This window comes from Ptychodera flava, assembly GCF_041260155.1.
Source record: "Ptychodera flava strain L36383 chromosome 3 unlocalized genomic scaffold, AS_Pfla_20210202 Scaffold_25__1_contigs__length_14229661_pilon, whole genome shotgun sequence".
NCBI lineage: Eukaryota > Metazoa > Hemichordata > Enteropneusta > Ptychoderidae > Ptychodera > Ptychodera flava.
In genome coordinates, this window is record NW_027248279.1 from 6,925,864 (window position 1) to 6,952,242 (window position 26,379).

At 40.2% G+C, this 26,379-nt stretch overlaps 1 protein-coding gene across 4 annotated transcripts; it reads left to right on the forward strand.

Moving 5' to 3' along the window:
• The first annotated feature begins 1,140 nt into the window (after window positions 1-1,140).
• On the forward strand, window positions 1,141-12,442 carry LOC139125469 (protein C-ets-1-like). Of its 4 annotated transcripts, none has more exons than XM_070691544.1 (9): window positions 1,141-1,466; window positions 1,682-1,775; window positions 3,267-3,402; window positions 7,750-7,866; window positions 8,025-8,225; window positions 8,398-8,544; window positions 9,260-9,553; window positions 9,810-10,025; window positions 10,281-12,442. In XM_070691544.1, the coding sequence occupies exons 2-9, from the start codon at window positions 1,713-1,715 to the stop codon at window positions 10,619-10,621; spliced, it is 1,515 nt and encodes a 504-aa protein (XP_070547645.1). In that variant the 5' UTR covers window positions 1,141-1,466; window positions 1,682-1,712; the 3' UTR covers window positions 10,622-12,442. The 4 variants fall into 4 exon arrangements, with proteins under 4 accessions (XP_070547645.1, XP_070547646.1, XP_070547648.1 ...); XM_070691545.1 differs by having other exon boundaries at window positions 1,151-1,466; window positions 7,753-7,866; XM_070691547.1 differs by lacking the exons at window positions 1,141-1,466; window positions 1,682-1,775; window positions 3,267-3,402 and adding an exon at window positions 7,324-7,580 and having other exon boundaries at window positions 7,753-7,866.
• The last annotated feature ends 13,937 nt before the right edge of the window (window positions 12,443-26,379 follow it).

Genomic DNA, 26,379 nt, shown 5'->3' on the forward strand with positions numbered 1-26,379 from the left:
TAGATAGATAGATAGATAGATAGATAGATAGATAGATAGATAGATAGATAGATAGATAGATACATCCATCCATTCATCATCCATCCATCTACCTATCCATCCATAGGCTTACAGAATGTTGTTGCGTGTTACCTCGATAATTAAACGGAGTAAACAAAATAACAAATTATTGCTTGATTTCAAGATTACGCCGGTTTATCAGAAATTTGTTGCTAACAGTGTCATTTGCGCTTTACTCCATTGGAATCGTGCACCCTTATTTATTTTAACATACTTTGGACGGTGATCTTCCAAATTTAATATTCTCAATGAAGTAATTCTTTAAATATTCTTCACATCAGGGACAATTTGCGAGAACGTGAAGTTCTCTTGTTTAAGATTTTGTCACATTCTAGGCTCTGCCCTGCAGGTTCGCAAACTCGTAGTCGAGGTTCAGGTAAAAAACTAGCACTTTGCTAAGTACTCAAGTGAAGCAAAATATACTAGGCACAAGATAGGCCTATCAATAGCTGAGAGGAATATTAACAATTGTCCGCACTCAGCGATTTGTGGGGCCTCAACTAATCGAAGTAATGTGTAAAATGCGTCAAAATCTTTGAAATACTGAAAGAAACAACGTAATCACAGAAAAGTACGTAATATGCGATGTCACTGTTGTGGATCGTTCTGGAGTGACCCTCTTCCACGAAGCCGCTAAGCAGTGGTCTTCGTGGTAAACAAAGATAAGCGAACCCAAGTGCAAAAGGTCGTGAGTGCCATATATGGGCATTGCCGCCAACGCACGTATGGATTCTTCTCGGAACCCGACTGACGCAGTCGGATTGTGCTGATGTTTATTAGTTCTTCGAACTCAGATTCATTCATGCCGTCGCACGGTACGACAGCCCCATTCTGATTGGTCAGTGCGCTAATAGATCGCGCTACGACATTTGCATATCAATCGCAGGCATAAACAAGTCCATTGATCGTGACGTCACGGTACTCTGACGTCAACAAACAACAGCTATTTCAAGATAAAAAGCACCACCTTCTTTCATTGAATTTACCCAATGACATGAGCTCATTACCAGAGTGGACCAATCGGGTGAAAGATACTTTATCAAAGAGAATAAACATCATGAATATTTAACAAGACATCGGGTCTTCCCCGAGTTTCATAAAACCAGCCGTATTGCTCTGTCAAGTCAGTACAGCCGAGGACAGAAAAAGGAACGCGCTCGCCGACCAAGTACATCGTTTTATACCTTTTGATATTTTTGATACGAGCTTGTTTACATCTGACTCACAAGTGAGTTCCAACCTCATCGAGTGTCTAATATCGTCTATATTTTTGCCATTCAAATCGGACATTTTGTACATCGTCACGACGTGACTGCGATCACGGTTATCGCTGACACGGTTAACACAGCTGAGAGAGTTCTACGATAGGAACGGCTCACCGACATTAGGAAAAAAATTAGTGACTGGTAGGTAGCAATCTTATAGGTTTCTTGTTGTCTTCTGTCTTTTTAAGTTGTTTTGTAGAGAGAATATTATGTCGCGATCAAGTGTAGGACCCGTCGCGTCGGGCGAATGAGACTCGATCAAAACAACATGGCGGACACTCAACATGTGGGTTGGTGATCCAGTTTATCGTTCGGCTCAACAATATTCACATTTTATCGTTTCGCTCTTTCCCCAGTATTCTTATCCCGTGTGCCTTGGACATCGAGATGTACAGCGTGAAAGTTGAAAACGTTTCGTTCGACAACTCAGGACCCTGCAAGATCGCCAAGGTAAGAAACATCGAGCGCTCATTCAACATGATAGATCATTCGCATGATGCAACGTTGATATGTGTCACCCATCACTGTTCATTCATTCGATCTCTCATTCATTCAAGGCAGCCACACGCGACAAGCCTATTCACAAGCGTTGTTCCTCCGTTGTCGCCCCGTTAAATTGTAATTGCTGCGTTGGAAAACTGTCATATGATAGGGCCGTGAAAATCGCTTACCCGGTAAAACGACAGTCAAGGCCGTTCACTATAAATGCATGTTAAACAAGCTAACCAAATTACGCAATTGTCGATATAGTTAGACGTCTGTCATTTTTACGTGATATAGTTGTAGATTCCGTATTCGGTCATGTTGTGATCAAATTATGTCATAATTAAATTTTCACAAGACCTCAGTTTGGAGTGATGGCTATTATTACGTCGCCGCCGATTTTTATCGAAGTTTGACGGATAAATGGCGGATTTGTCGAGTATTATGAGGGTAGTTTATTTTGGATCACTGTGTGCGTCAATGGTTGATGTGAAGTTGGCATCGTCGTCGACTTCGACTCGTGGTTGTATCACGTTGGCGTTTTGGTCTCGTGTGGCAAGCTATCTGGTACTGTCAGGTCACTGAACGTTTTTACGCAATAGTTGAACGAACGACCAAAACATTTATTCAAGCGAAGCGTCACAAAGGGGAGTGTGCAGTAAAATATTGACAGATTGAACGTAGCCTGTACCTCATTGGTCAAATTACGAGTACTCTCGTGACGTCACGCAAGTGTTGATATTTCGCAGTCAATGACTTCTGGCGCACGTTTGCGCAGAATCCAGCAAGCGTTCGATAATTTTCGTTTAAATTATGGGCGAGAGCAATAATTTGTTTGTTTTTTGAATATTTAAAATCCCGTTGCATTGCTCTTGCGCAATGGCAAGATATGGACCATTGACATGAAAGAGGGAACGTATTCGTTTTAGGTTTCCATCGCTAAATGTGAACTCATCAAAAATGTTTGTAGATTCGAAAATGACACTATTTGATATTAAACCAACATGAAATGGAAAAAAAAATCCAGAGACATAATATTGTCGTCATCTTTGATCTTAAAGGCAGTGGAAGGCCTTGAGTTTGTTGGTATGATATACATCCCCTTTTCCAAGAAGAGAGAGGGGGGCTATCCTATGTCAAAAATCATTCAGTGAAAGTTGTTGTAAAGAGCATTGCAAAGAGTGACTTAGGGCAGAGACAGTTGAGGGGGGAAAGACCTGTAAGTCAACCTTTCATAATTGTGGTTTTGCGGCAATTTGCAAATTAGTTGGAACCTGTAACCTTTTGGAACCCATGCTGATGAGATCAAAACCTGATACATGTAAGAAAGCATCTGCAGCCTCCTTCTGGCCATTGCCATGACAACTTTCTCCAGTACCAATTGGCAGGCTTCCAGACCACAAAGTTCACCCTGATTGGTCAGTGACATTCTCCCTGTTTTGCATATTACAATTATAGGTCTATGCTGGTGAACTGGCTGCTGAAGTGGAGAGGCTGAACAGTATGTTAGGAGATAGCGATAGCTACACTTACAGAGAAACCCCACAACAAGTTGTACCCACTGGGCTTGAACTACCTGACGAACTTCAAATTGGTAAGTCTCAATTCCAATTATATTTCCTTTTATCCAAGTTTCTCCTTCCACTCGTCTTCGTAGTGTTTTGTGATTTTTTCCCACATTTTTTGGATTTTCTGCAGCAGCAGTGGCTGGTTTGTGTGTGTTGTTAGTTGTCACTTGTGACAGCCCGGTGATCTGGTTATGAATTGTATATAAAATAAACTGTAAACACTCTTTGATAGGCAGATATGCTGAAGTGACAGAATTGTTCAATTTCAATCTTGCTAAAGTGAACACAGTAAACTGAAAGATTTTAACATAACTTTTGGCTAAAAAGTATACAGTATATTGATTTGCCATCCAGTGATTCATTCATTCATTCAGGTGTCTTTTGACAAAACAGAGTTTCAAGTTTACTTACTTTGTGCCTCATTAGAAAACTTTCTATTTTCTTGGCTTTTTTGGAAAAATGAAAGTGTCAGAATTTGTACCTGAAAGTTTAAAGAAAAGTAACTTGGATGGTCACATTAGGCTGAAATGGTTGAGTGAAGTCTGTTTACATGTCCTTTAATATGGGGGAGGTGTTTTATGATAGTGTCTGGTTTTTTGTGGCAGACAGACCTAGTCAGACAGGAAACCAGTGCACCCAGACATAGTATGATACACACATAGAGTCAGACAGTCTTGTTCTCTTTAGACATGGCACTCACTCACTCATCAGACAATGTTTAGTTTCTGTCTGATTTCACAGTCACACAGGGAAACAACAGAAGTCGTGAGTTTCAGTTTAAGTCATTCATCTGCCCACTGGCCCAATCTGCTAAGGTCTCCTCCACAGGCCGTCCTCTGCTCTCTGAAGAGCTCACTTGAGCAGGAAACTGCTCTTTCTCTCCTTTTCAGCACTGTTCTTCCCTTAAAAAGGCCTGAGTGAATGGGTTGACGTTTTTCGTGCTAAAAATAGCAATTTTTAAGGGTCACATAAGAAGCCAGGAAGCATTCTGGTTCTCTTATCAGCAATATCACCTGTTCTGCGATGGCTGTAGCAGATTGAGAATGGATGGTGAGTTGTGTAGATTATCGATGGCTAGGCAGTATCAGGGCCTTTCCTTCCTGTTCTGTGAGTGTGGGCAGTTGAGATAATCCAGCAAAAACATAATTGAATCAAAACATGTTATTTCAGACATTGAGATAAGGAACTCAAAACCATACATCATTGTCAAAGTGTTCCTATAAAGGTTTTGTAATTGATCAGAAAAAAATATTTATAATTTTGTATTGTTTACCTACATTTTATCAACTATTTTTCTGAGAAACTTTTGTGATTCAGCATGTGAAATTTATTTATTTGCCAGTCTTCGTGTTTGTGTTGTGCTTTGTTGTTTATCAAAATTTCATATGTTTACTGAAGAGTACCTATTGATGTGACAACCTTGTAATTTGCTTAAAATTGAAAACAACAGTCCATGGGTTTAGATTGTAAACATACAGCAGGCGTAGTTGTTTGTGAATGAGGGGATTATACACTAACTGGTTGGAACTGACTGTAAAAAAACTCTTTGATGGCCATGGTGCGGTGTGCTGTGGCAAAGTTCAAAACACTGACTTCTTCTCTTGCCATTCATTCTGGCGCTGTGACCGCCCCATACCATGACCCAACCCATTGTTTGCCCAATAGTAGCATCTCCTTATATGGGCATGAGAACAAATAGACCATTGATGATGTCACTGTTCATTGAATGTAAATGAAGTATTGATATTCTAATGAGGAGCCACCACTAACCAATGGCAAGTCAGTTGAGTGACAGTGTCAATCTTTCATTGAAGGGGGAGTTTCATAGAAGCATGACAGGGACTTGGCTTCATGGATCGCATCAAAGGCTTCTATTCTTTGCTAATTATCTGTTGTCATCGCTCACCTATGGGACCAAAATGATCCCAAATTATTCCTAGGTGTCTCTGCGTTTTGACTAATTAGGCAAGTGAGTAGCTTATAATTGGCATCGTCATGGGATTATATAGCTATATCCACATTGTAAAATGTAAGAGGAAACTTCATATCTCTGTAGACACTGTTTCATGGCAGCCACGGCGGCGTGATTGCTGGCTATAGTTTGTGTCAGAGAGTAATTGGCATTAATCCAAATTCACAACTCATGTGATGTTTTCTCATCCCTTGCTGCAGGCCAGTTCTATAATAAACATCAATTGTCCGTGTTGATATTTTTTGCAAGGGTAAAAGATAAATTTCAAAAATTAAAATCATAAGTGTTTCAGGGCATTTACATAGTTCACTTTGCTGTGTTTTAAAATGGAAAAAAATTAACTAGCTCACAAATTTGTCACTGTTTTCTTTTTGAGCTGTCGGTGAGTGACTTATTTCAAATAAACAAGCCTAATAGTTTTGTTTTTAGAGCAGGGCTGTCGCAGTGTCATTGACTTACAGAACAATACTTAGCTGTTACATACATTAAAGAAGTACATTGTGAGTGACTAATCTAAAGTGTTGTATCATTTCAGTGAACATCTCCGCGTAGGTAGTGTCTCCATTGTCTCTGACAAACAAGGGTTTAGTTACAATTGTATCATGTCTTTATTGCCCGTCAGAGGGCAGATGTTATTTTCTCCCAAATTTCTCATGGTCTAAGGGGGGTCAAGACTTGTTTGCTGCACCCCAAGCTATGAATAATCCGCCCACCGAAAACTCTCAGTGTTTTATGCCTTGTTGTTGTTTGCTTTGTCATGGTTAGTTAGCGGAGGCTAATGGCCATCAGGTCATTCACCTCTGGTGGTACATGAGTCAGGCTGTTCATGATAGCAGGTCCCAATGTAAAGGTCAGGTTAGGGGGGAACCGGGTGTGAGAACTTGATTTAGATGTCATACAGGGTTACAGATATTCTTCATAAGATTTTCTCAAGATTTGTTAAATGAAGGCTAGGCTGAGTGCAAATAGGGTGCAGTAACACCGACAATGTAATAGGTTGGGGGCTCCCTCTCACAAGCAAGTAGCATTTCTGACAGCTTGGTAAGGTTTTATGTTGAACATAAAAAAATATTTCACCAACATATAAGAGCTTAAAATGGTGTAGCAGTTAGTTGAACATTGCGGTACGAAAGTTGAAGTACAACATTAGATTTTTGTGTCAAAATGTAATCTTCAACGTAACTTAGGTAACTTGGCACATTGCCAAAACTTGTGATGATCAAATGACCACTGCCAATCAATAATTGGAGCCGCAAGTATATTGTCGCCTGGGGAAAAATTTTAAGATGTTTAAAAATATATCAGAGAACAGTTGTCTTTCTTTTGTCGCCAAGATTCCTGCATTATATTAGACTGTATGTTTACGTAGATCTCTTGTTCATCAAAGGGATTTTCAACGCAAAACATGTTACTACAGGTGAACTGCTAAGACAAGAATATACAAATGAAAATCTATTATGTTTGGCCTCTGTCTTAAAAATGATTAAATTTGCTAAGACCGTTCATGCTTGGCTGAGTCTCAAAGAAGCTTTACAAGGGGGTAAAAAAGTAAATGAGTTGATCGTGAATTAAAATCAGCTATGTCTTGTCCTTGTGGAGTGGAGCGTGAAGCTCTCAAACCAGAGATGCAATGACCGCCAGGTCATCTTTTGTAGCACAAAGCAAAATAATAAAACTCTGACCATAATGATATGAATAAGAAATGAGGGCAGGAGTCGGAAAACCAGACTGTTTGTTTTGAAAGAAGTTTGTGGGTTGTCAGCGACCGCTGTAATTGTGTGAATTGTCAATAAAACGCACAAACAGGAGGAAACACATCCATAATACTTGGTGGTCAGTGACATCAAAATCAGCCACTCTGATTGGCCCAAAATTTGCATAAGATAATGAGCCTCGGCTTGTGATTGGCTGGTGATTTATCTATTCATAATGCAACTTCCTGTTGCTTATAAATATAGGTTGCTGACCAGGAGTTCAGTCAGACTAGACGCTGAGATACCAGACAACTAGTAACAGTCAGCCACCACTTGTTAAGTGAGACTCACACTTGTTGCACAGTTATACCTTGTGTTGTTCACACACACACACACTTGTCAGGGCAGAGTTTGAAAGTCTTTAGGATAATGTTGCTTCATCCTCACCAAGCCTCTTGGAAAACCTACCACGTGTACTACCAGAGACAGCAGCCGCCTTCATCCTTTGCTAAGTGCAATTCTTGGATGGACTCTACTGGTACGCAGATCCCTCAACGTAACATTTCCTTTTTCAGTTACTGATGTTGCAGTCCCCAAAGATGACTTTTACTTTACCGTCGCTGATACACAAGCCTGTGTTTTCACAATTCGAAACACAAGTTATTGCACAGCTTTCTAAGTTTGTTCCTCTTTTTTTTACTTTTCAGCAGATATGCATACGCAGGTTCCACCAACCCCAAGGACCAAGGCGCTAGTCAATGCCTGTGTCACAGAGAGTTTCAAAAGTTTCCACAAAGAGAGGGAGAGTCTTGGAATCCCACAAGGTACGCACATTTTTTTTCCCCTGTCATGATTTTAGTTATTTTTTACCAACATGATCTTTCAATTTTGAAATGTTTCATGTGTTTTTTTTTCCTGCTTGTACACACTGCATATAAATATCATGCATGCTGACGGTTTCATGTTCTGTTTTTTTTGACAGATCCACGGAGTTGGGATGAGAGCCATGTGATCCAATGGTTGCTGTGGGCCATCAGGGATTTCTGTTTGGAAGGTGTGGTTGTGGCAGGGTTTGCCATGAAGGGTCATGAACTCTGCAGCATGCCCAAGGAAGAGTTTCTGTCAAGAGCGCCCCCATTTGCCGGCGACATCCTGTGGGAACATCTTGACATGTTACAGAAAGGTGAGTTGAAGTAACTTACTCTTAGAATAGTTTTTGTCAAAATTATCTGAAGTCCAATATTATCTTAAATACTGAGCACTGCAAAGTGCATAGGTAGAGGTTCATTCTCAGAAAATTGCATTCTTTTAACTGTGCAGTGTTTAACTTAATTTTTTGTCCCTTTATGTTACAGAGAGTGACAGAATAACCCAAGCATTGTCATTGGCAACCACGACTGCCACCTGTACCACCACCACTACCAACGTTCCCCTGGAGCACGTACCAGCCAGCTTCTATGAGTCCACGTGTATGCCAGATTTTGATGACTTCCTTTCTAAAGGTAGGTCCACTTATCATTCTTCAGTTAGCCAGTCCATTCTGAGTTCATAAATCTTGCAAGGGCTTCAGCCAACTCCACGCTCCAACGGTCTGACCATTAAGGTGACCAGCATCACCATGGCAATTGTGAACACTTTTCAGTCATCCTGGGTGTTCATATCATTGATATGCGGGCTCCAAGATGATGACATCATTGTCATAAAATCTAGTAGTTCATAGTGGGTGGTCTTGTCAATAGGAGAAGTCAACCAGCCTTTTAGAGATTTTTGTATTGTCTGCACTCTGTAATAATCTGATCAAACAGTCAAGTTGATACAGTGAGACTAAGCCAGATGAATGGAAAATAAGGGTTGTAAATTAGACACAAATCACCCCTTCACTGAGTAGGACAAACAAAAGCCAACAAAAAGACCCTGTATAATTTCATCTTGTGTGGGCCTTTGTCCTGGAGTAATGAAACGTAGAGCGAACAAATGCTATTGACTCTGATAGGAAGCCGGTGAATATCATGGCAGAATGAAATCAGTGTGTTATGAAAGACCACCAAGGATTGAATGTGGCATTGAAAATAATTGAATGAAATAATAAGATCAATCCTACAGCTTATAATAACTTGTCAGACCACCTTTGATGTCTAGATCAAAGTGACACTCCAATTGGAGGAGTGATATGAACAGTAATTCTAACATTTTTCTTCATCTCTTATGTTTTTCCAGGATACGGAAACAACCCTGAGCAACCAAAAGCGATCCCGGTGTCAACTGCTTCATCCAGCTACAGCGAGACCATCTATCCATCTATCTCGGAGAGCTTGCAGACGCTAAACGACATCAACGCCGAGGAACTTCTCAACATCAAGCAAGAAGACACCAGTTCAGATTACTACAGCCAAGAGCCGTCACCGTGCTCCAGCTACAGCGACAACCAGACTTTGGATTTCTATGGTCCAATGATCAACGATCACCAACCACAGCCAAACATCACATTCCAAGGCAAAAGCCTCAACACAAGTAAGTTTTGAGAACTCTGTCTAAGATCTTTCAAAGTAGATGAAAAAAACTTATCAAAAGGAAAGTTGTCAGCTATAAATATGGCATGACCATGATAAAGAGATTTGCTTGAGGTATGTCAAGCAATATTAACATTGACCTTCTCCTTCAAAAATAAAAGTTTATATAATCTTGATGAAATCAAACCAAGCAAGTTCCTTACTTGAGTGGCAAGATATACTTTGACTAATCAAAATTTCTCTCCCTTCCTCTACAGCAAATTTTGGCCGCCTAGATGTCTCCCTCGATGGCAGCTTCAACAGCAGCTACCAGCAAGTTCCCCTCTCCAAGGCGCTAAACGACAAATCGGATCTCGGCAGCAGTTTCAACAGCAGCATCAGTATGTCACGCTGTGATTCACCAGCCAGCACGTCAAGCCAAGAAATCCCATCAAATCCTGTCATCCAGGCAGCAGTACTTGCAGGATATTCAGGTGAGAATCATCACATTTTCTTTCCAAATTCATAAATCATTATTGCATAGCAAGTAGGGCAGACAAAATATCATATTGGCCCCTGTGAAATGTATTATTGCATCGCAAGTGGGACAGACAAAATGTCATATTGATCCACATGAAATGTAGGCCTCTAATGACTAACACATTCCAATATAAAAGGTCAAATATACTTTAATATACTGTTTCAGGGTAACTATAACTAAATATCTGTTTTCTTGTATAACTTTGCAGGTAGCGGACCTATTCAACTGTGGCAGTTTTTGCTCGAGTTGCTGACAGACAAAGCATGCCAACATCTAATCAGCTGGACTGGCGATGGCTGGGAGTTCAAACTCTCAGATCCAGATGAGGTCGCACGCCGATGGGGAAAACGCAAGAACAAGCCAAAGATGAACTACGAAAAACTCAGTCGCGGTCTCCGGTACTACTACGATAAAAACATCATCCACAAAACGTCAGGGAAACGCTACGTCTACCGCTTCGTCTGTGACCTGCAAAGCCTTCTGGGATATACACCAGAGGAGATCCACCAGATGGTCGGCGTCAGACCGTTGGACAAGGACGACGAGTAAATCTTGGTTGCCATAGTTACAGGTTGCTGTCCTGTAATGTCTTGATCTTTCACAACCGGGAAAAGTGCAAAAAACATTAATTGAACTCTGGAACAACCGTGATGCCAGCACTGCATCGCAATGTTTTCCACTTAGCTGTCGCGTCTGATCCAGTCATGTGATGTCTGCCCAACAAAAACCAGAATTATCTCGGCCATCGTCCATGGATTTTTACCAGGGACATCTCTGGCTCATCGGACAATCAGAATCCAAAGCATGCACTGGTTTCAAACAGAACGAGTAACAGCCAAAAAGTTAGCTGATAGTAATACTCTGAACAGCAATAAAAAACATCCGCAGAAAATAAATGTTCACTGAGGTCGTGAGATGAAGCATCTCTCAAACTTGTAGATCAGTTCAGACCTGAGACGTCTCTCGACGCAGTGAGGTGTAGAATTTACAAAATTTGTGTCTCGGTGCTACGTTTCCAAACAGAAACGGATAGTGTGAGAGGGAGTAAACCTTCAAAGATAGTGTTCTAGAATGGAAACCAACTTTTCAGGAGTATGTAGTTGATAACAAGATCTGACCCTCAGCAGGGAGATATTAATATTATTGACCTAGTACAGGAGATATTGACTTTTCACAATATAGACTCCTTTGAAAGATATTGACTCCTTGTTATATGTTTGATTTTGGTTCAAATGTTTTGCCAATGTTTTTTTTTACTTTCATTGTGTCATATGTTTCTAACTACTTATATACTTGTAACTGTTCAAAGTATTAATTTTTGTAACTGCGTTTATCTTATTGTGGAATTCTTTTACTGTAAATTCCTGAAACTTTGAATAGGTAGCTGTAGGTACGTGTAAAGTTCGGAAGTTCTTTCATATAATGGATTTCTGTTGGTGCGGGCATCAGAGAAATACCAAAGAGATTGTAATTTTAAGTTGCCAAATGTATTAATCTTTTCAGTTTTGAGTAGGTACAGACTGGTTATACTGATATTATCATAATGTAAATGGTCAAATTGTAACAGGATCTTTTCCTGAGAATGTTTCAATTTTTTTTATTTTTGTATGGAATAAAACATGTACAGTGTTGAATAATGAAAAAAGTCAAAGTTCTTTGGGATCTTTCTTCCTGTTTTGATATGGTTTAAATCAAAGTGTATCCAACTTTAGCGACAGATTTCTCTTAAATTAAAGAGAATTGGACTGCTTTATTTGATAGATTCTATAATTCAGTTGGCGCAGGGAGCTGGTGCAAATTGCAGCTGTAATTGGCTGGTCCAACTCATTCTGAACATTTACCGGACTCCAGTCCACACAACCTCTATGCCATACAGGCAAAATAGAATCTTCCAGTTCATGCTGGACCATTCCATTGTATGTTTAGGGTTGTGTGGGCCAAAGTCATCTCTGTGCTGTAGAAATGCTTGTTCTTAGGTTGTCTTAATCTGTGAAATTGTCGCAGTCGAGATTTCCACCTTGGTGTCAACATCGCTGCGAATATTGTGGCATGAACGTGGCTGAGTCTAGCCACAGTGGTTTTTGTATTTTGAGAGTTTTCTCATTACAATATTACCGTTTGAACTGCCAGTTTTTCTGTTCAGATATTTGTTGCCTTGTTTGACTTCATGTATTCAAAGTAGTGTACAGTGTTCATGCCAAGTACAGTGTTAACTTAAAGAGGACTCTTCTTCAGATGACTGTCTTTTTAAAAGCCCTCAAGATTTGTCACAAAATTTTCACTATACAACTCCATCTGTTTTTTGTCATGCAGAGGCCATGGCGGTATATATATGTTCATATATAATAATAAAAATGTTCTAAAATTGAAGATATGCTGATGTTGGTTTGATTTTTCAGCTGTGAAAGTATACTGATAGATTAAGATGCTTGATCTGTGTGTGTGTGTGTATGTGTGTGTGTCCGTATCTGGTGTACATGTCTGTGTGTCTGTTGTTTTATCGTCCCTGAAAGATTTTCAAAATTGCACCTCAAAATCCTATAGTTATTATTTTCCATAGGATATCGTACACCACTGACTTTGTTGATTTGACTTTAAAACCTGAAAGATAAATCAAAAATTTCATTTCAAAATTTATCATTTCAATTATACCTTAAATATAACTCTGGCAGTGATACATTTCTCTCATGATTTGATCATTACATTTTCTGCAAGATTTCATCAGCCTAAACTTTTAATCGTGTAGTGTTCAGTTCAAAATGTTAACACAATCTGTATGTTTGCAAGGGCCAATGTTATCATTGCCTGCTAATTTCTTGTCCCTACTAGAATTCAGTGGTTTAGAAGAACTTTACGCAGTGTGTTGTGTTTTTAAATCCTGCCAAGTTCATATATCACCATCAGATCAAGTTGGTTCAAGTCGTTGATATTAACAAAGGCTTGAACATTTTAAGTCCCCCGAAAACAAACAGAGATACTATCACTGTAGATATGAAAATACGTATGGATTTGCCTCAATGCTACTTTTTACTGACTCCGACTCGGTAGATGGGGATATGATACTGTCTTTTACTTTGTATCCCAACAAATTGCAAATAAGACGATGTACCTCTCTTGTTGAACAAAATGTTGCCAGTTACAGCTTTTATCCTTTAATGCAAGAGGTTAAAAGGTTTATAAGAAGACGTGTATTGTTTTGATTATGTCACAAAGTTGTATCTTTTTACACAGTGCTGAAGGTACATCTCTTAGAAACATGTTATTCTACTCCGGTCTGTAACATCAAGGCACAGTTTGTCATTTCAACCCAGTCTGTAACATCAAGGCACAGTTTGTCATTTCAACCCAGTCTGTAACATCAAGGCACAGTTTGTCATTTCAACCCAGTCTGTAACATCAAGGCACAGTTTGTCATTTCAACCCAGTCTGTAACATCAAGGCACAGTTTGTCATTTCAACCCAGTCTGGAGCATAGTTTACCAGTAAACCCAGTTTATAGCAGCCAGTACATCAGTAACCCAGTTTGTATCAATGACTTAGTGAAACTTTGCTGAATTGTTGATGTGCACGCACTGCAAAGTGCCTGGTTGAAGTATTATATGTATGTTCATGTACCGTAGAAATGAGCTAGCTGAATACATGATTTCAGTGAATATTTCTATTACCGTTTGGTTTGTCTGGGTATGTATGGAAGATAATTATACGAATACAAATTCCAAAGTGACAATCCCTTCTCCTTAGTAGGGTACATCATCTGTGACGTTGAACTTCAATTGTGAAAAATTATTCATGGTGTTAAATATTGATTAAAATAATGATTTTTCCTGGTATATTTTTAGTACTTAACTTGGGCGATAATTTATGACTGTAAGCTTAAACGCTAAATGGAATTTTCAACAAGCAGTTTTCACGTTAAAGCATTTAGTTCAGCCTTGTTGTGTATACAATTACTTACTATTGGATGACCTCAAAGTGCGTCTACACGCATTTTAGTAGATCGTCGGAGATTATTGAATCCAAATTATATACTTATATCCGAGGACTCTCAGTTCTTCTCTTCATGGGACGGGGAATTATCACATACCTTTAACAGGTGAGTAGCAAGCTCAGTGGGTGATGGACAGTGTGGGCCGATGTCACGATTTTGTTGTTTGTTGAGTTTGTTGATTGGGAGGGCAATGACTGCGACAAAGAGAGACATCAGTGGGGAAAGGGAAGACTGTAGTGGGAAGAGGGTAAGCTTGGGATTGGGGTTCCCGATGGGTAGAGGTGAAAACGAGTGGGCAAGGACAGTTGGGAAGACAGTCTCTTTTTTCCGTGGAAATTTTACCATTCGTTCAAAATGCTTACAAATTCTGAATACCATTTGATTAGCTGCCTCCGTTTCGCATTTTCTGTTCATCTACCATTCATCAGGGAAACAATTCAGCCCACATATCTTCCAACAAATGATTTGTTTAACTCCTGGTGTACTGATATAAAGCCTGGCTTCACTTTTAATATCACATCTTCTAGAGGGAGCTTGATCACAGTCTTAATGTCCATACTAATGAAATTACATCTCTCCATCACTCCAAATGTATCTACTTTGGATGATTATTTCCAACCCATATATCTCTGTTATATTATGACTTGAGAACGAGCTAAGTTGAACAAGTTTAAATTTTGAAGGTGATCTGAAATTCCAGCTTATCAATTTTCGCCATGTAATGAAATTATGTTTCAAAGATTAAAAGTCAACTGGATATGTAAAATAACCACGCCATTCATCAGACAGACAGATATTACTTTGCAGTGAGTAAGTTTGTGTTATTATTCTGACGATGTGTTTTTAGCATCGAGCACTGTAATTCCGACGAAGGGCTCAACTTATCTTGTCTTCGAATTTTTCCGTTGCTTTGCTTCTGTTGTTTCGCGCTTGGTTCTGCGTGTTCCTGACTCCGTTGTGCGTGTTTCCACACAGTACGCTATAGATGACAAGCTACAAGAAGTTTGTATTTTGTAGAGTAGAAAATGAACTTGCTATTGACATACAAAACAAGAAAAGTGAAGAAAATCGCCAAAAATTACAGCTTCAATAACTTTAATATGGACTATCAGAAAACAAGCTATTACCACCTCATATTTTCTATTTTCAAACTTAAAAATACCTTGGCTGTTACTTGCACGGATGTATTTATCAGTGCCCAGCGTTTGTCAATGAGTGCTGCAGTCACGGTGGACTCGATGCTACCTTCTGTCACTTTGAATATTATTTCCGGACCAGAATTCATTTTTCAAGAGTAATTTGGAATAATTTACAAAATGTGCAGTGTTCACAAAGCTATCTTTCTTAGTTCATTATACTTCAGGACCATTTGGGTAAAAGGAGAATATAAGACTGAATAAATTAATAATGTACACATTTTCAAAATGACTCCAAGCAAACCGTCAACCGGGCGTGGGGGTGGGGGGACTTTGACAATGTGCAGTAACCTACGCCAGCCATGGTTGGACCCGTCAGGTTACTGAAATATTTCAACGAACATGATGAAGCCTCCCAGATTCCAACATACCATTCCATGGCCAGTCCTCAATACATGCAATACAAGGGACTCCGTTTCTTTTTAAACTGTGATTATTTACTTTGGGCGATCTGATCACCAATCCTGTTTCTTAGCTCTCTTGACATGCACCCATTGGTTGATTGATTGATTAATTGGTCCATTCATTTTCTTACTTATCCATTCATTCACGTTTTAAAGTAGACAAAGTTCACCGTATTACCAACATATCTGACTTACGGATATCGGTGGCTTTGGTCTTTCAGCTAAACCATGCATTCCCGTATGCTTCTTCAACACCGTGTCCTATCACAGAAAGCTAACATGCCTGTGGATAACTTTGAAAGGCGAAGAGAATATTGTAGTTTGTTGAGTATACCTAAAGCTTACCACAGAGATTATTCTCAGAAAAACAGGAGTCCCTCATGTACCTTTTATCACTTTTGAAGATCCAAACACTGTTTCATTGTTTAGCATACCATCATGGTGTAATACATCGCCATTGATACGTCTATTATATCTATCACTGCCATTATCATATTGCAACGTGATCATGATATACTGTGACGTACACTCGTTACCGAACCGTTCACAGTAGACAGCGGAAAAAATACAAAACACCGAAGGACAAAGTTGCACACTAATTTCACTTGGTATATTTTTTCAAGCATTAGATAAATGATATACCGCGATCTGTGGCTCCACTCCCTCGATTGTGTCAGTATAAATAGAGCCTCTTTCACCACGTCTACCGTCATAGGGGATGTAGTAGGGCTACGGATCACAGCAATGTAATAATAAAACACTGAATTCCCATGTAATTTATATTTACTTAGGACCGAGATCCGCCGTTTCATCACTACACACAACAGAGAATACCAGGTATGCATACGGATTTAGCTTCAGGAATATAGAGATCAACTTTCACACCGACGTTTCGGTCATGGACTTGAAGTAGCTTGTATCAAAAAAGCACCCGATAACGTCTCCCACGCAACGAATAGGCAACGTTCGACCTTGGTTTCACTAGTCACTGAGGCTCACACCCGAAGTGTTATATTTGGCCCTTTCTCTAGCATTTGCTAGAGCTCTACATAGTCTGCCAATGTCTTCGCGTTAAGGGTTACAAAGTTCGGTTTGTGTTTGGTTATCACCAGTGTCAGCACGGGACCGTGCCAAAGCCGTCTTTACTTACAGAAGTCAAATGTTTTATCATCCATAGGTGTGTTCAACGAACCTCTGTTCATAGCATTCCGAAACAACATGGAGTTGCCTTCTAAAGATACCCTAGATAGAGCGTTAAATGGGGGGGGGGGGGGATTTTGCAGTTAGTGAACAACATTTAGGAAAAAACACATCAATAACTGTTGTGGTATTCTCATACTGTAATATACCGTACTAGTATGTACAGTACTTCCAAAACAATGGAAACAAAAAGAAAACGACATCATGACGTCACTTTTACCAAATGTCAAGGATCAGAAATTAATCTGTTTTTCTTTTGCCGAAACTGATCCCGTAATGTATTGCAACTGTACGCGTGCTAGAGTCGAAACGATCGTCGTCATTGCTACCACTAGTGTGTCAGTAAACATCAATCATACATAACCCTACTCCCGCTTAACTTGCGTGGCACACAACGTCCGGTGGACACTCCTACCGTGCATGTGTCCACAGTATCTGATAACAAGAGACGCGTGACACGCCGGGTTAAGATTGAAGGTGGCGCCAACTACTCGCCAATCTCGCGAATATACTTGCAATGAGTGTTAAAGGAGACTTGTGGTGTCTTTCTAAATATCAGCGAGCCTACCCCTCCTAAGTCTGAAAGACATTGGGACCGTGTGATATTGCATGACCATCACAGAATGTTTATTCAATTAACTCAGATTAAATTTATTTTTATTCAGTCTGTATCAGCCTGTCTGGCTCTGTCTCTGTCGCTCTGACTCTGCGTCTCTCTGTCCTTGCCTGTCTGTGTGTCTGTCTGTCAGTCTCCGCTCTCAATAATATTCTCCCTTAACAAAATAAACCTTCCGGATTGCTAAAGTAGGTTTGTCATTAAACTGTTTAAACACACCACAACTGGCCCACTATTCAATATTGACACTAAATAATGTTGGAATGTTTTTGATTCGGATAAATGATAGTTACTAGACTGTTTTTGTCAGGGCGGTTTTTACGCTGAAACACTACTTGGTTACCGACAGATACGCCGTGTATAGAGCTGACTTCAAGTCGCATGAGAGCAGCGTCAGGTCAGGGTTGCCTCTCAGGTGTTTCCAATGCAGCCCTGTTTGAGCTTACATTACCCTGATTTTCTTACATCAGGGATCACAGGCGCTTGGCACATTGCTGGGATAATAATCGTATTTAATATGTAGAATGTCTATATAAGAATCACTGTACGTGATATTACTAGTGTAGGCTTATAGGCATTATACCGAGTGGCTATAGCTGCCTGGCTCGGCCCGGCGAACGCACTGCATAATCATCAATGTGTAGAATGTCTACATGACTTGATTATTTAATAAAGAATAACGGTACGTGATATTACTGTACATGTCGGCTAGCTTAATCGAGCGGCTGTAGAGCTCTGCAGGGCTTGGGCCCGGCTTGGGCCCGTTGTCCACCGCTGCACATACAGGATGAAAAGGCCGGAAAGCTTTTCACCGCCCGATTTCATAAATCAGCGAAATTCACGAACTCTGAGCGTTTCCGGTGATAAAAACTGGTCAACGGTCAGATGGTTGCATAAACAATCGATCGACTGACCTCTTTTGCCTAAAATCATACCTTACCCTATGCTACTGGTGAGAAATCGTCCTGAAATCGGCTGGGCACCACCAACCCAGCGCCGGCCATTTTGAATCAGCTGCATGCAATGTACGCGTCTGCATACAACCCTTCGCAGATGACGTATTGTCTTTCAATTGCTCTTCTCTCATTGGACGCGTACATTGCATGCAGCTGATTCAAAATGGCCGGCGCTGGGTTGGTGTGCCCAGCCGATTTCAGGACGATTTCTCACCAGTAGCATAGGGTAAGGTATGATTTTAGGCAAAAGAGGTCAGTCGATCGATTGTTTATGCAACCATCTGACCGTTGACCAGTTTTTATCACCGGAAACGCTCAGAGTTCGTGAATTTCGCTGATTTATGAAATCGAGCGGTGAAAAGCTTTCTGGCCTTTTCATCTTGTCTGTGCAGCGGTGGACAACTGGCCCAAGCCGGGCCCAAGCCCTGCAGAGCTCTACAGCCGCTTGGTTAAGCTGGCTCACATGTACAGTAATATCACGTACCGTTATTCTTTATTAAATAATCAAGTCTTGTAGACATTCTACACATTGATGTTTATGCAGTGCGTTCGCCGGGCCCAAGCCATAGCCATTCGTGTATAATGCCAGTCAACATGTAGGCCTATAGGCCTACACTAATATCACGTACAGTGATTCTTTTATTGAATAATCAAGTCGTATATAGATATTCTACATATTAAATACGATTATTATCCCAGCAATGTGCCAAGAGCCTGTGTCAGGGATAGGTTTCTTAGTAAGACATACTACCATTAATCTTAGCAGCTGGTTAGCATGTATTTTTAACTTTGTAATTGAATTTCCAAACAAAATGTTACGCCTATAAGAGCGTTGTCGCTCACACCAAAGTCACTCGAGAGGCCGGGGTCTCAGCTCACAACCGCACCAGCACAGGGTCGGTGTACTGATCGGCTTGGGGTGAATGACCTGGCCGCCATTTGTTATGTCCATGGCACGTGGATTAAAATTCCAAAAGAAAGATCAATAACTAAAAGGAGAAAGGGAACTATCTAAGGTGATAGGCTGATGGCATGCCAAAACAAGAGAAACCATGGCAACTTAAATCATGGCAAACACACGGCAGTGCTGTCTTTAATGATGAACAAGCGTGCTGTGCAACCACACTCAGATTCAAACCATGAAATAACATTATATGTGTGTTCAGCTTCAATTCATAGTGACACATAAGTCAGTTAACGGTCAAGGCTTTTCACCATCGTTCGTATGAATTGTGGTAAGAAACGTAAACGAACACGGTGTTTGACGTGACCGGCTAATGCTGCGGTCAAGGTTATGTACATATTACACACTGTACAGAGATAATAAAGACATCTGTGTGTGTGTGTGTGTGTGAGAGAGAGAGAGAGAGAGAGAGAGAGAGAGAGAGAGAGAGAGAGAGGTGTTCCAACGAGTCACCGAAAGATGCTATATCTTGACATTATCATGATATTTATGTTGATGAATGCGTGGGCAGAAAATGTGTTGACTTCACGTTAAACTGGTTTTGTTTAAACATCAATCACATAGAAAAGCATTGCAGAAGTACCAGATTGGGTAATGACTACCGGTCCGTAAACGTGCAGCGGGTAAATTATTAGCAGGACAGGTGAGACAATTGACGGAAAAAATTCCTAATTTAGATTAAAAAAGTTTGCTGATATCAGAGAAGTGGTATGCCGGTATACAGTATGTAACACGTAATTATCAGTTCAGGTACTGACATGTGGAGGAAACATTACATGTCACCTGCCTGGATGTTTGGTTTATATTTTCGAAGAATTTCATAAACTGAAACCAGTTACACGTTAATTGCAAATAAAGCATCAAAACAACACGAGAAACAGAACTATCACTCGCCTGTTGGAAGTTCAACATCCGATAGTTCGATGTCTATTTTCATTCTAAGAATTTGAATCTTGTGAAACTACGATTCAGCAGAGATTGATTGGTTGATTGGTTCATCGGTTGACTTTACAGAATGATTGAATGATAGAACTGTGAATTTCGGAGACTGCTCTGACTCGGTGAACAAGACTACGTCCAGAGTAATAGAGTAGTACAGTCACCTATCAGCAAAATGCCAACTCGGGGACAGATATTCGGACTCTCAAACTTTTACAATTCTCTTCTGATATACCACTTTTAGGGGTTCATTTTAAAGCTCTTGGTTTAAGAAAACATTTAACCGGCTTAGTTTTTCGAAAATCGAAAATTATATTTTTTTACGTAGAGTTAACACATCGAATGCGGCCATTTTGAATTTTAAATTATCGGTAATCGTGGGTTTCTCTAGTACCAAAATTTGCATGGTGACCCCCGATTTTTATTCTTGATTTAGTAAGAGAATGGCAGAAAGTTTTATGAAGAAAAGTTAGAGCAAAAGTTGAGTCTTTCACTTTCGAGGCGCATACTACCTTAATAGATGAGAAATGTCTAAGTTTATTGATAAAAAATTGCTACCAGTGTTACTTTCCTCGTTGAACGATAATCACCATAGAACGAAATCTGCCAAAGTATCCGCCATGGCTTCAACGTATTGCCATGTGGACTGTATGATTGCAGGTTGTCGTTTAGGTTCCTTCTATGCTAGATTATTTGCACACGTTACTCTTTCAACCATGTGAAGGTATCACGTCCTGGAGAGACAGAGGCGATGCTTGTAATGGCGACAACGTTGACGACGATGACGACAACGACGACGATGATGATGGTGATGACGATGGTGATGATGATTGTGGTGGAAATTATTCTCTGCCGTTAGTTTATGAAGGCTATGGCGATCACGGCAGTCCGGACCAGAAATAGACGGACGTAATGACGATACTCTCGACAAATTGTAATTTTGAGATGATCGTATCTTAACTCAAAAGATTCCAAAGAGACAAGAGTTGTAACTTTGATTATCTCATAGTTATGGTTCTAAAAATCAAACATATTTTCTTATACTTCTCCTTTGTTATACTTATCTATGTTCTCATTCAAAGTATAGCCATTGGACTGAAACCAAGTTGTCAACAAAAACCGCTGGAAATTAAATTAGTTCATATAAGTGGCTGTCTAAAGTTGACAAGTTTAACACTACTAGGCGTTCTGACGTGATTTTTAGAGCGGAACAAGAAACAGAAATTTACAAAAAGGGAAAAAAACAGTAGAATAACTTCCAAACGTTACAGCTAATGGAACTGTAAACAGTGGATTGGCGTTGAAGTATCAAGTAACAAACACTGACTCACAGATATTCAATTCTGTAACAGCTTTCAATAGGTGACAGTGATTGTTCTGTAAGAGATCTCTGGCTAAATATAGAACATGCACAAATGTCGCCATGCCAACCGGGGGCGTATGATCTGCAACCAACTGCTGACGATAACCACAGCCTTGAGCTTAAAGTAGTACTATGCGCCTCGAACAGGAATGAATTAAAACTTTTCCTCAAGCTATCTTCAATGAAAATTTCAACCATACTCTTGCCAAAACAAGAATAAAAATATTGAATCACCGTGCAGTTTGGTACAAGAGAAACGTTACCTGACATTTATGTATATCAATATTTGAAATTCAAGATGGCCGCCATTCCTGTGACGACTCTGTGGTAAAGATTTTAAATCTTCGAAAAAGTAAGACAGGGGAGTTTTTCTTATTCACAGAACTTTAAAATGAGCTCCCACAAGAGGTAGGTCAGAAAAGAAATGTAAAAATTTGAGAGTCCGAATGTCTGTCTCGAGGTGCATTCTCTTACATGTAATGCTAACGATTGGTAGGATGGTTTGGCCATATCAACAAGATTACTATAATGGACAGTGTGGTTTTAGACCACGACCCAGCTCAGGACATGTTACGTTCATAAGCAAGTGCTGGCACGTTTTTGGCGTTGAGAAGTCTGATTTGTAGAGACAGCTGCCAACTTTGCGTGTTGAGTTCTTCTGTTATTAATCGAAACACACATGACATGTAACTATATCGAAACATCATGAGTTAAAATTTAACAGACGCTTGACTTTTGAAAACTTAACTAAGTACTCAATCTTTTTTATTAACTTTCAACTGTGTGACTGAAATTCCCATAAATACACTGTTCTGTCGAAATGTTGAGAAAAAAGTCAACCAGTATAAGATAGGTTGCTCAGAGAGAGAGAGAGAGAGAGAGAGAGAGAGAGAGAGAGAGAGAGAGAGAGAGAGAGAGAGAGAGAGAGAGAGAGAGAGAGAGAGAGAGAGATGTAAATTGGCGGTGCATGACGCGGGATCCGTGTAAGAGGGAAGGGATAGCGTTAATTTTCACGCATTTGAATAGTGCGCTAACATTCTTCAGTATGTGTAGATACGACAGCGTAGTCGACACAGCAACGTCATAAACACCGGTTTTGTTAACTTCCGTGAACTTTTCAGTGACTTATTACTATTTGAACATGTTTGGTAAATAGTTTTGTGATGAAAATCCACTCACTTCTACGACACGCAAAGCCAAGACATGTAATAAAACAGCAATGCTGTCAGAGGTCCCGCCAGATTTTCTCTTGCAGGGTCATTTGGCGACCCTTGTTTTCTTTTATCGGTAGAAGGTCAGTGAACACGCATCGAAACATGATAATCTAGTTTTATAAGCAACATTTAATGCCAAGTATGCACAGAATAAAAAAGTAATTTTGACGATAATTTTTCTCTGCCTTAAGACGATGCGAAGCACCTTTCTCATTAGCTTAGTTCTTTGACGAAGTATTTCTGCCTTCGAAGATTTTTGGCCTTCGCGCATTCCGAAGGAAAAAATATTTCATCTAGGGCTACATTCCCATCGGCAATTCACACTCAGTAAATTCAATTATTTTGTTGCAAAAGGAGGAGGATACTAGGAGTATCAAACAGAACCAAGAAGCGATATCTTCCAAGAACATGTTTTCTAAATTATCTTTCACGGCTTAATTTCGACATCAGAAATTTACAGTCAAGTCGTCTCGGTAATAGCCTAGAATTCTATTCGTCCGCTTGCCTCCGTACCTCCGACCCACTCCCGGTAGTGGGCTGGAGGTACGGAGGCAAGCGGACGAATAGGATTCTAGGCTATCTCGGTAACCGACATCTCTGAATGAAAAGGGCAAAAAGGGGCAGAGAAGTAAACCTACAGGCAACACATAACAAACAAAATTCACCCCGATCCTGCTCTCTCTAAATTTTTCATCTTTGCTTTTGCTCCACACACAGTGAAACTACTTTTATACAAATTATTTATGTCATAGACGCCCATTATCATTTAGCCTTCACTCAAGAGGCACGACTTTCCCTGAAAAAGTGCTTCTGTCACGTGACGGTTGCGCACCGTTCGCCCTTAGTCTATTGCATACAGTGGCTTTCTATAATGCACACTTGTGCCGTTCAAATTATACATGTATACACAACCTCTCAGTTGGTTTTCTGAAGGTCTAGTAGTCCGATATGCGTTACCAATTCAAATTATACTGTATAATACTTCATAAAACGACATCGATCCTAGGTACTCGGTGTGCAAAGAGACAAAACAAACAACCAAATGGCAACGCTGCCCTTGCCACAGGAAACCAACCAGAAGTATCACTGATCCGATCACGCAAAAACCACAAACAATATGGAAGCAAACGAGCTATTATTGTATTACCAATGAAAATGTCGAGAGAGCAGAGACGCGACGTCGAGCCTTATGGCGCGCGAACTGATGAACGCAGACGAGTTTCGGCAATAATTGAACCGAGGCGCGCAGTAGAGTTATCGTAACTTTAATCGGCTGTTATCTGTGGAACAGAGACTACAAGGCTGGTAGTTCATATCTGAAGTCACTACAAATTATCCTTTACAGCTGCCAAACTCCTATCCCCGTTACAGTCTTCATCATCTGTCAGATGGTGTTAGTCAAATACATCTCCCAACAAAGAGAAACTATTTATAAACAACATAAATCATTTGGGTTATCAGGACACATGTTACCTATAAAGCGATAGATGTCAGCAAAATACAGGCCGGGTTGACTTGGTTAAAACTGTCCGAAACCGAAATCTGGGCATAGTTCGACACTGTCGTAATACTTTGCGCCTGCACTTCATATGCGCATGCGCAGATGATGTAGCGCGATGTTGGGACTCGCATCCAATTAGAGTGCGTGGGCGGAGAGATTAAGTTTCAATGGACAAGAAAAGAAAAGATCGCTAAACTATTGGTAGACCAACGACCCGTGTTACAAAACCACTGACGAAACCAGAGCGGTGCGAGCCTTCTATTGCTGTAAATTAGACACGTGGGCGGAGATGGATTATTTTTGCAGAATATTCGTCATTATCGAAGTCGAGACGATCGTCTGGTTTTGGCAGTCTAGTGACCTGTGGATTGTGAGGCAATGTCTAGTCACTGTGTTTTTCAGACATCTCTCCATCGACACTAATATTTGTGTCTGAAATTATTGAATTACCGTCTCGTTTTTGAAGGTGTTCGTTTGAGACACACTATCTCGACCCCATTTCTCTGTACCCTGAGTCCGTTTTTACGTTTTGCTCGGCCGCTGAAGGACAACTGTGTACTTGATATTATTCGTGTGAAAACAGTTTCAAATCGCTACTTTATGGTGACCAGCCAACAAGCTTCCAAATTAGTTTTCTATTTTTGTAAGTTTTGCACTTCCACTTTTGATGTTGGATCAGCGTTGCGTGGACTAGTTTAGTGTAAATAAAGTAAAAGCTGTCTTTCGATATTGTGACATGCCCATGGGACTTGCAAGGCCGTTTTCTCGTGCAAAAATAAATATCCATTATTTCACGCGCCTAATACTTTTCAATTTTGCCAAGCTTGTGATCTAGCAACACAGCATGACACGTTTCTTCAATGCTCGCGACAACTTGAAACTTATCTAACTATTGATAAACTCTTCACAATTTATTCAAAAACCAAACGGCCGCGTTCATACACATTTTAACTTTTGTCATTTGCTATTTAAGTCTTCGAAGGGTCGAAACAAATGCGGTAACATTTTTGAAAGTTGAACTTTTTAATGTCCAGTTTACATAGCATTCATATACATCCTTGACATACGTCGTAAAAAGTCAGCAAAAGGGAGTTTTTAACGTTTTGTCTTGTCACGAACTGTTTAGCCTAGAATCCTATTCGTCCGCTTGCCTCCGTACCTCCGACTAGGGAGGTACGGACGGATAGGATTGTAGGCTACGAACTGTTATATGCCTAGGTGTTTTGTGATTTTCCAAAATCATTTGGAATTGGCCCGTTCGCATAACATCTCGGAAAGTCATTACAAACCTGTGATTTTGAGTGTCTGATTTGACGAGAGTTAGTTCCTCTTATTTCACTTTTGGTTTAGTTGTAGACCAGACTTAAATTAATATTCAAAAATCCCAAGTATTGTACAGAGTTATCCAGACTTCCTTGCATGTATCATTGCTTGGAATCGTGCAGGGTTGGAATGGGATAAGTTAAACGGTGCAACAGATATGGAAAGCTGGTTGAGTCGGAGATCGTGTCGTACTACTTGTACTCAGGCCAGGTGGATATATGGCAAAAAAAGTCGGTCGGGATAATCTGAGAAAGAACTAGTTCATGAGTACGAACGACAGTGAATTGGAATATAATGGTTCTCTCCGCTTCGAAGGTGGATAGAGGGACTGTGGTTGGATCAAGCGAGACACTTTTTCTCTCGGCCTCACTGCCAAGGGTCTTTAATGAGGCCACGGGACAAATTTCACGACTGACCACTGGAAAAGGGCTTCTGTTTATTTCTGCCAAGTTTGTTCACCTGCCTACCAAATATTTTCCACGACAGTCTGAAAAGAACATAAAGCCGAAAATACGACATACTTAGTTTCTAGACGGCGGCATCGGAGGAACTCCGTGAGACGAGACAAGACGGGGTCACTAGACAGTCTCGATCGCTGTCTGATTTTTTTTTTCGGACGGGCCGAAATGATTCAAATAGCCCG

Coding starts and splice junctions, on each gene's coding strand:
- LOC139125469 (XM_070691544.1), top strand. CDS start 1,713: ATGTACAGCGTGAAAGTTGAAAACGTTTCGTTCGACAACTCAGGACCC. Junction 7,867..8,024: donor GAGTCTTGGAATCCCACAAG/GTACGCACATTT, acceptor TTTTTTTGACAG/ATCCACGGAGTTGGGATGAG. Junction 8,226..8,397: donor TCTTGACATGTTACAGAAAG/GTGAGTTGAAGT, acceptor TTTATGTTACAG/AGAGTGACAGAATAACCCAA.